This window comes from Clarias gariepinus, chromosome 26 (genome assembly GCF_024256425.1).
Source record: "Clarias gariepinus isolate MV-2021 ecotype Netherlands chromosome 26, CGAR_prim_01v2, whole genome shotgun sequence".
Taxonomy (NCBI): domain Eukaryota; kingdom Metazoa; phylum Chordata; class Actinopteri; order Siluriformes; family Clariidae; genus Clarias; species Clarias gariepinus.
Window position 1 is genome coordinate 6,308,481 of NC_071125.1, and position 10,448 is coordinate 6,318,928.

The 10,448-nt window shown below is 39.4% G+C and overlaps 1 protein-coding gene across 1 annotated transcript; it reads left to right on the top strand.

Moving 5' to 3' along the window:
* The first annotated feature begins 2,537 nt into the window (after positions 1–2,537).
* On the top strand, positions 2,538–6,883 carry LOC128514208 (sulfotransferase 2B1-like). The gene is made up of 6 exons (XM_053487949.1): positions 2,538–2,899; positions 3,914–4,122; positions 5,062–5,188; positions 5,280–5,374; positions 5,489–5,669; positions 6,103–6,883. Exons 1-6 carry the CDS (start codon positions 2,761–2,763, stop codon positions 6,222–6,224), a joined length of 873 nt encoding a protein of 290 aa, XP_053343924.1. The 5' UTR covers positions 2,538–2,760; the 3' UTR covers positions 6,225–6,883.
* The last annotated feature ends 3,565 nt before the right edge of the window (positions 6,884–10,448 follow it).

Genomic DNA, 10,448 nt, shown 5'->3' on the forward strand with positions numbered 1-10,448 from the left:
GTATAGGATCTCTGGCCCCAAAAGCAGTTCTTGTAAATAGCATGGTATAATGGGTAAGCCTAGCCTTTGAGGGAACGTTTTGTATTTGTTATAATTTAACATAAAACCATCTGTAATAGTTAAACATTCACTTTTATGCAACATTTTAATCAAGTTAGGTTTGTCCCTTGAGCTTGTTATGTTAACAAAAATCTTGTTCTCAAATGCTCATGGTATTCTTTCTGGGTGAATTCTCCTGCCTTGTACTCAGTGTTCAGATGAGAATGATAAATGTAATTCATTTACAGGGGCTAGGTACAAAGGTACATTTTAGTCTGCTGTAGTATTGAACTTTCGTTCTTTGTTTGGCTAAAAGACAACTTTTTTTTTATCTGATTAGCAACAATAGGACATCATGCCCTAGAAACATTCGTAATGTAGGATTATTTTTTTTATTTAATTTTAATTAATTGAAGTTCGGCGGCTCTGTGGCTTAGTGGTTAGAGTTGCCGTGCAACTCCAGCAAGCAAGTGAATGAGTGAATAAGTGATTTAAGCTCAATTAAATTTAAGGTAATTTCAGTAAAGTACCTATGACCACGCATGATTCCCTGACGTCTGTTCTTCATTCATTTATAGTTAGTTTAAATGCAAGCTGTGCCCAACTTATGTTAGATCATGGGTGTTCAAATCCAGTCCTGGAGGGCCAGTGTGCAATGCAGTGTTGAGATTTTTTTCTGCTGAAACTTTGTTGATTTATTTAATTCATTAATTGCCGGGTTCAGTGTTTAAGTGTCTGTAGCTGCGTTCTGATCAGCCTAAAGTTCAGCCATGTTAAGTGTGATTCCAAACAACAGGGAGCAAAACTGCTCGGTTCAAATGGAACTGTGAATGGTGTAGGGAACAAGTGAACAATGGCTCTTCACTTCAGTCACTGCACCTTGCTGAAGCATGAAAGGAATAGAGCTTGGAAAGGGATTTATATATTTATTATCATTATTATTGAGCCAGCCTACATGTGTCATTCAAAAGCCATTTCAACTTCTACATTTCTTCTCCCACGCTGTGACTACTGATCACCTCCCGCTGCACACCTAAGGCTCATTCATGACTCTTTTTCTCATGATATTGTTTTGTTTTATGGTCTGGATTCATCGTACGGCTCACGATTCCGCCTTCTTAACCACGTCTCTGATCAGCGATATCTATCCATTCTTACAATATATTATATTGTATATTCGTGTCTCCTTTGACACGAATAAACAGTATAAAGTAGACCAATCCACTTGACTAAATCTGTCCTCTTTCCTAACACTGCAACTAAAGAAATTAATCTCACAATAAAATGTTGTCTCTGCACCTATAAATAGCGAGGAGAATCCTGGATGCTATTTTGTCTCAGAGTGAATTTTCTCATAAGAAATAACTCCCATAAAAAAACTCCCATAATTTGTTCCACAACCCAAAAATATACATATAAAATTAGTTAATAGAAAATATAAAGTAAAAAAAAAAAAAAAGTGCACTTCACCTTTAAAAAGAACCGGGCTGTGTGTGGAACAGAGACGACAGGCGGCGGAGGATGGGGGTTATTTTGTAGGATAACTTCTCACACACATACTGTACACACACACACACACGCACGGATATTGACATTACTTAGACTGCAAACTAAGCTACTTGCAATCCAAGGTTTTCCTGGTATGTGAAATGTAAGTGTTTAATCGCGGATTCCATTCTGTCAGCTGTTTTTCACTTTCTTTAACTGTGATTTTCCGAAATGAGGATTATTCACCATCAGGACAGCTTTACAGGACAGCCATTTTCTATTATCATGCTCTCTAAAGTTTCATTGAAACCGCGGACGCAGACTCATGTCAACTGCACCCCTACATGCACACATACAATATACAGGACTTTGGAAATTTCATACATTCACTTACACTTAAAATATTGTATATAATTGTAAATATTGCTATTTGGTGCACTGCAGAGTATATTTTTTGTACCACACATGTGAGCTACTTCCATGATTTGTTTACATCTACAGATATTCATAGAACCCCAGTTCGTTCGTAACTTGAAAGTTTGTAAGTCAGGGGCTACTTGTATACACTCACTGACCACTATATTTGGTACACATTAATTCTTTGTGGAATATGTGAGGAAAGTAACTTATGAAGGACACAAAGGGGCAAACCTTTTGTAAGAAATTAAATCATAATTCAGCCGTGGATTTCACAGTCATGGTCCATACAAATACAGTGAGAAGTTAGATTACAAAAACTGTCAATGTTTTGCTCTTAACTGAAATGCCTGAGTAGTGATGATGAGGATAAAGATGTAGACTCTTGGAAATAGGTGAGTAATTTAATCTATGAAAATTAGTAACAATGGTAACAATAGTAACAATAGTAAATGTTATTTTTTGTTCTCAAACATCTTCACATTTTTCCCAAAACAAACAAACAAACAAACAAACAAACAAACATATACTGTAGATATACACTTTTCAGCTGTACAAATAATACAATAGCATACATTATTTATAATATACCAGTAAACTAGTGACAGGATCACGTTTTCTGATCCACAGAGGCCTCATCGCCCAACCCACATCATCCAAAGGATCCACTGCCAACCTCCCGGTGTCAGACATCACAGCACACCCCCAGTGGTCTGACTTTGCCTGACCTTTTGCCTTGTAGGCTGATATTTAAACCACAACAAACAAACAAAAAAGAGGGAAAGGCAGCACAGTGTACAAATACTCAGTGTGACGATGGCTCAAAGCGACCTGTACATGCTTTATCATGGGCTTTATCTTGCAAAATTTGGTTACACGACAGAAAGTCTGAAATATTTTGAGTCGTTCCAGGTACAGGATGATGATACTTTTATAATTACATATCCCAAATCTGGTGAGTACACTATAATTCTAAGTTAAAACAAACCTAAGCAAACAAATAAATAAATAAAATTTCATGTACAGTGGAACCTTGGATTGCGAGTAACATGGTCTGTGAGTGTTTTTTTTTTATTAATGTTTTAAAGCGAGGTCTTGATATACAAGTACTGTAGTACATATACGCTTTGTCTGCCGAGAATCATGTTATCACAACTAAGCAAATGCTAAATTTTATATATAAGTGTAACTACAATAATAATCTATGTACAATATATATTGTACAATAACATAAACTAGTATATAAATAAGTTATTGGTCAGATTTCGCACTTTCAATGACATCTTTACATTTCATACATTGGAGCTCCCAAACCAAAATTTTCACAGAAAATTTTCTGTCTTTATGTCCAATGCATTTCACATTACTGTTTTTGCACGAAATGTTTCAGATCAGCTAATCTTCATGTCTTAAAATAACAATTGACTGCTGTTGTTGCTGTTTCTTAATTACATAATTCTACATGTGTAATTTCATAGTTTTGATATCTCCAATATTCATAGAAAAGAATATAGAAAATAAATCACAAAACAAAGACCATTTAAACTTTTGACTGGTATTGTACTGTACGCACATATATAAATAACGGATATAATTATTAAGCATATAACTAAATCATATAATATTTCTGGTGACAGCAAAATGTTTAGTGTTCCTTTTTTTTCTAGGAAATTATTGTACAATTTTATTATTAAAATTATAATTTACTACACAAGAGAAGGGATAAAGGGAGAAAGTTAGGGTTTATGCAAGATGAACAACTTTAGAAAAGTTAGGACGATTATGCTTGGAATGATGGATGTCAAGAACAAGAGAAAGACAACGCATGTAATGTTTAAATTATGTAAAGGCATAGTGCAGAAAGGACTCCTTGTAAGTGAGATGCGTAGCAAAGTCCTATGGATGATAAGCCCTAAGTTTTTGATGATGATAATGATTATGGTCACAACAGTATTCATATTTTTTTTAGGTACAACATGGATGCAGGAAATACTTTCTCTGATTTTAAGTGAAGGAGATCTTACTCCGGTGCTTACCCTTCAAAACTTTGAGAAAATTCCATGGCTTGAGGCCAAAGAAAATGATCAATTAGTCGCCAAGCTGAGTTCTCCAAGAGCCTTCATATCTCACATGCCTTATCAATTGATGCCTTCCACCTTCTTCTCTTCCAAGGCTAAGGTAAATTAAACAAACAAACAAACAAAAAAAATCACAAGCAAACAAACAGTAAGCTTATAGCTAACCCTAACCCTAAACTAAAGGCTCCAAAGCTGTTCCAGCATGACAATATCTCTGTGCACAAAGTGAGGTCCATGAAGCCATGGTTTGCCAAAGCTGTATTGGAAGATCTCACCCCAATCCTACTTAATACCGTTTGGATGATCTGGAACTAATGCTTTTGTAGTTAAATGGGAAAGAATTCTCACACCCAAATTTCCATCTAGAAGAAATCCTTCCAAGATGAGTAGAGACCGTTATAATAGCAAAGGGTTAAACGGCTCCATATAAATTTTCATAGTTTTCCAGTACAATGGAATTTTCCAACAATTACAAAAGGATCTGATGTTCATGTGTCCTCATATTTCTGGTCAAATAAAGTATACAGTTTGATATTTAGGCGGCACATTGGTGTAGTGGTTAGCACTGTCGCCTTGCACCTTCAGGGTTCGGGCTTGATTCCCGTCTCTGTGTGCATGGAGTTTGAATGTTTTCCCTGTGCTTGGTGGGTTTCCTCCAGGTATTTCGGTTTCCTTCCGCAGTCCATTGACCTGCAGATTAGACTAATTGGCGTTCCCAAATTGCCCATAGTGTGTGACTGAATGTATGTGTGTGTACCCTGTGATGGATTGGTACCATATCCATGGTGTACTCCGCCTCTTGCCCTAAGTCTCCTGGGATGGGCTCCAGGCCCTCCTGGAGTGAGTGACTTTAAGATTTTATGCACTTATTTTCTACATCATTTGCGTTTTACGTCATAACAAACATTTTATAGCTTTGCATTGTATTTCCCTTGTTTTCTAGTGTGAATAAATATATAAACTTATTACATAAATCCAAAACGGTTCAGTTTACAAATTGTATATTTGTACGGCATATTTAGTGTTCTGTTATTTTCAGGTTATTTATCTTGCTAGAAACCCAAAGGATGTTGTGGTTTCCCTGTTTTATTTCCACCAAACCATCAGCTTTTTGCCCGATCCAGGAACGTTTGAGGAATTTACTGACGGCTTTCTAGAAGGAAATGGTCAGAGACTCAGATTTGCTTTTAACAAATAGCATAGCACAAATGGCATAAGAAATTAAATCATGTTGTTCATGTCATTTTGTTTGCTTAGTGATGTTTGGAAAATGGACTGATCATGTGAAGAGCTGGAGAAATGCAGATTTAGGAGACAGAATCCTCTACATCACATATGAGGAGATGCTGCAGGTAATGTGTTATGATCCTTTGTATGCCTGTTAATCATCAGTTCACATGATGTGGAATCAATTTGCTGGTTCACACTAGCTCTTTATGTAACAATAGTAAAACGTTACCTTCCAGGATCTTCGTGGCGTCATCAAACGCATTTTACGCTTCCTTAATCGGCAACTGAGTGAAGAAGCACTGAAACAGTTGATTGAACAGAGTCAGTTCAAAGCCATGAAGCAAAACAAAATGTCCGATTCCTTACCAGTGTCACAGAAAATAATGGACAACACGAAGCCCCCTTTCCTGAGAAAAGGTAGGCATTTGTATTGCCTGACATTTCACATTTTCTGATAATGACATCATATCATTTTTTTTTAGTTTGGGAAAATCATTTATTTAAATGTGACCAAACTTGCACAGTACTGTTTGTGGAATGTAAAGATGTATAGAAGTTGTTTAACTTTCTTATAAATTTACCTTAAAAAATAATCGAACAGTATACAATAATGCTGTAACACTAAAGAGATTTAGTAATGTGCCTACACAGTTATACCAAATTACACCACATGGTGGCACTTACCTCTAACTGCAACTGCATCTCCTCCTAAACCATTCACGGGAATTTGGCCAAACCTATACTGAACATTTATTAGGAAGCATAGATGTATTAACTATCTAATTCAACAGGCGACTCATCTACCTTGGCAGACTCATGCATATTTTTTTATTTATTTATTTTTTTAAAGGAATTGCTGGTGATTGGAAGAATCACTTCAGTCCTGAGTTGGAGGCCAAATTTAATGCGGTTATTAATGAAGAAATGGAGGGAACTGACATAAAATTCTTGTTGGATAAGGAACACCAATAAAATCCAACTTACTAAACTGAAGAAGTAAAGTGTATCTAATAAAATTAAAAATAATTAATTTGTAAATGAGTATTTTTTATATACAGTATTTTTGTATTTTATAATCAGGATTCTTATTAAACTGTTGTCATTTATCTTTGGGCTCCTACTTCCATTGTGGGGTCACCCTAGCAGACCATCAATCCGCACAACAACTTAGCCCAGTTTTTACACCGGATGCCCTTTCTGACACAGCCCTACCATTTCCCCCCCGATTTTTTCCCCTAATTTAGTCGTGTCCAATTCCTCCCTGATACTATTAAGGCTTCTACTACTCAGTTGGGAGGGCTGAAGACTATCACATGTTTTCCTCCGAACTACGTGATGCCAGCCAACCCCATATTTTCGAACTGCTTGTTTAAGCACCGTTGGGAGCAGCATAACACACTTGGAGGACAGTGCTATCCCCAACAAGCTAGGGAAGGATTTTCCTCATCTGAGGTCAAGTTTGGGAAAAAATAAAATGGGCTTCTTAAAGTCCTGGGTAATATAAAAAAAGACAAAAAGAAGGAAATGTATTTTTGCTCATGTTTTTTGTTTATACATGAACCCTGTACACTCATCTGAATATCATTTTTGCTATAAGTAAAACTATCAGCCAAATTTTTGAATAAACAAATGTTTTCAGCCTTGCTGTAAATAGAGATTATTCTATACTGGTGTTGTTTTTTAAGAGTAAGTTCTGCCCCCTGTAGTCTTCACTATTTGAGGTACCAATAAATATCCTGCATCTTTTGATTGAGGTAGGTGAAAAAAGTCCAGAAGTTTGTTTGGGTGTGAGACTATTCAGTGCTTTGTTCCTCAACTTGTATTTTTTATAATCAATGTAAAATTTCACTGGGAAGTAATGCACTCTGGATAAGGGTAATGTGACCTTCTGATCTTCTAGTTAAGAATCTTGCTGCTACATTCAGGGGTTTATTTATGCATGTCCTGGAACAATAATCCAGGACATGCATAAAAAATCCAGGACATGCGTTCCAATAATCTAATTAAAGGCAACAAAAGCATTAACAATTTTTTTTCCAGTTTTAGTTTTTATTTATTTTTTGTCTATATTTCCTTTTACAATTATTTTGCCTTTGAAAATAAGTTTCTTTTTTTAAACTTTCTTTTAGTTCTTTTTATTTTTGTATTTTGTATTTTTTGTATATATATTGTATACACTGCGTTCGTCCAGACTGTACCCTTCCCAATCCACTAGATATTGGAGGGAACCCTCTCTCCTCCGTGAGTCCAGTAGTTCTTTGACTTTAAACACAGGGGCGCCCTCTATTTCCACAGCCCAGGGACCGAAGGGTTTGCTGTACCGTCGTCTAATGGACCCCGGATCATCGGCCTGAGAAGAGAAACATGGAACACAGGGTTAATACGGAATTGTGTGGGGAGCTTTAATTTATATGATACAGGATTTATTTGAGAGGTTATAAGGAAGGGACCTATGTATCTGGGGGGAACGTTTTCTGCCGGGGAGGTTAAGGTGAAGGTCCCATGTCGAGAGCCACAGCCGATCGCCTACCTGGAGCGGAGGACTTTCCCTTTATCATCTATTGGCATATTTTGGCCTAACCGCTTGGGACATTTTTGTGTGTGTGCGTCCTTCCATACTTTTTCTGCTCTCTTAAACCACTGATCCACCATGGGTACATCGGTGGGAGTGGCATTCCAGGGACAGAGCAGGGGCTGATGCCCAAGCACACACTGAAACAGTGTTAGGCTGGTAGCGGAGTGGTATAGCGAGTTTTGTGCATATTCCGCCCAGATTAAGCAGTCTGCCCATTCGTGTTGTCGGCTGCTACAGTATGCTCTGAGATACCTCCCGAGTTCTTGGACAGTCCGCTCTGCCTGTCTATTCGACTGGAGGTGATAGCCCGACGTTAGGCTAACAGTGGCTTCCACGATCGGAAATAATATCTTCTGGGATGCCATAGCAGCGAAACACTTTCTAATAGGTTTCCTGCCACCTGGAGGGCTGACGGAAGAGAGCTAAATGGGAGGAATCGACATCCCTTAGAAAATCTGTCTACTACCTTTTTGACACTGGCAGATTGGTTACGAAATCCACTGCAATATGTGACCACGGTCTGTTGGGTGTTGGTAGGGGCATTAATTTACCAACCGGTAAGCAGCGTGGACTTTTAGTAGTTGCACAGGTAGCGCAAGACATAACTACTGTTCTCACTGTTTTCCGCATTTAGAGGCTAGAATGAGCTTCTTTCGTTACTTGTTTTTAGTTATTTAAGCCACCACGAGTAATGCTGGTAAAATGGACTCTGGATTAGCAATCGGATCCGGCGCCGGATAACAGTGGTGGTACTCCAGATTTTTGTGATCAGTGAGTACCGCGAATAAATGCTTAGCTCCCTTTAGCCAGTGTCGCCACTCGTCTAACGCCGCTTTTACTGCTAGCAGCTCTCGATTGCTGATATCATTGTTTCGTTAGGCAGGTGTTAGTTTCTGAGAAAAGAAAGCACAAGGGTGGAGCTTTTCAGAGTGGCCTTGGCATTGTGACAGCACTGCTCCTACGCTTACCTGCTATAAAGGGCTTCTCTGGGTCTGGTTATTTTAAAATAGGTGCAGTGGGCTCTTTGCGCTTCCAGTGGGAACTCGCTAAGACGTTTTGGTTTTCCTTTTAACAGTGACGTGAGCAGCGCTGCCACAGTACTGAAGCCCCGAATAAACTGCTGATAGAAATTGGCAAACCCCAAAAAACTTTGTAGCGCCTTGACTGTCTTGGTTCCAGCCATTGTTGCACCGCTGCAATCTTGGTCGGCTCAATTTTGTCGCCCTGTGGCCCTATGCGATAACCAAGGAATGCTACCTCCCGCTTGTGGAATTCGCATTTCTTCGCCTTTGCATAGAGCCCGTGCTTGTGCAGGCAATGAAGGATGGCTGTCACATGACGGAAGTGTTTGGAATATGACATGGAATATATTAGAATATCATCCAAGTATATTATGCCAAAATGGTTAAACATATCCCTAAACATGTCATTCTTGAACCCCTGAAATGCCGCAGGTGCGTTTATCAGTCCATATGCCATTACATTATAGTAGTCGGTAGACATTGGTAGTGACTTGATGTCGTGCTAAACGCAGTCTTCCACTCATCGCCCTTACGAACACGAACGAGATTATATGCACTGGGAAGGTCGAGCTTAGTAAAAATGGAGGCGTCTCGGAGTTGGTCGATAGCAGGCGGTACCAGTGGCCATATTTTATTGTTACTGCATTGAGACCAATTTCCCAGAGCAATTTAAGCAATTTCCCTCTAGGATTAATAAAGTTATTTGAATCTTGAATTTTTGAATCTTGAAAACCACGGAAATCAATACAGGGTCGTAGGCCCCCGCCTTTTTTTCTATAAAAAAAAAACCTGTCGAAGCGGGAGACGTGGACCTGCTGATGAGCCCCTGCCGAAGAGCTTCGCTCACGTATTCCTCCATGGCCCTGGTTTCTGCCACTGACAATGGATAAATACGCGCGCAAGGTGGTGTTTTCCCCGGCAAAAGCTCTATCGCACAGTCCCACGGAGGGTGAGGGGAAAGTTGCACAGCTGCCCTAACACTAAACACATCCTTAAACTTTGCATACTCGGATGGCACCTTGATGGGTGTATGGGCATTCGGACTTTCAGTGGTAGTGGTTTGGACCGTCAATGCCGGTGGTTTACAAAATTTTGCGCACCTAGGGGCCCAGGATACGATGCGAGGCGGGAAGTACTCACATCCATGGACTCCGGCGTAGGCCCTTCATGGTGGTCTGGAAAAGGCTTTCTGAGGCTGTAATCACGCCGTGTCATCTCCATTCTTGCCGGTAGTCGATGTCGCTGGCCACGAAGGTGCTGGTCTAATTTAATAGCCAGGCCAACCGTTTCATTAAGGTCATGCCGGTGTCCCGGCATGCGAGTTCAAGTTTAACCTCCGGTTGTAGTCCATTCTCGAAACCTGGCTATTAGACTTTTCTCACACCACCCACTCTCTGCGGCCAATACCCGAAACTTTATGGCGTATTCTGTGACGGAATTATTACCTTGGCGCAACCTCAGCAGCTGTTGTTCTCCAGACTTGCCTTAATCTGGATGTTCGAATATGGCTCTGAAGGCCTCGATGAACTTCCTGCAGTTGGATGTGAGATCCCCGCCTGCGCTTTAGACAACGGCCGCCCAGTCCATAGCCGAACCTGT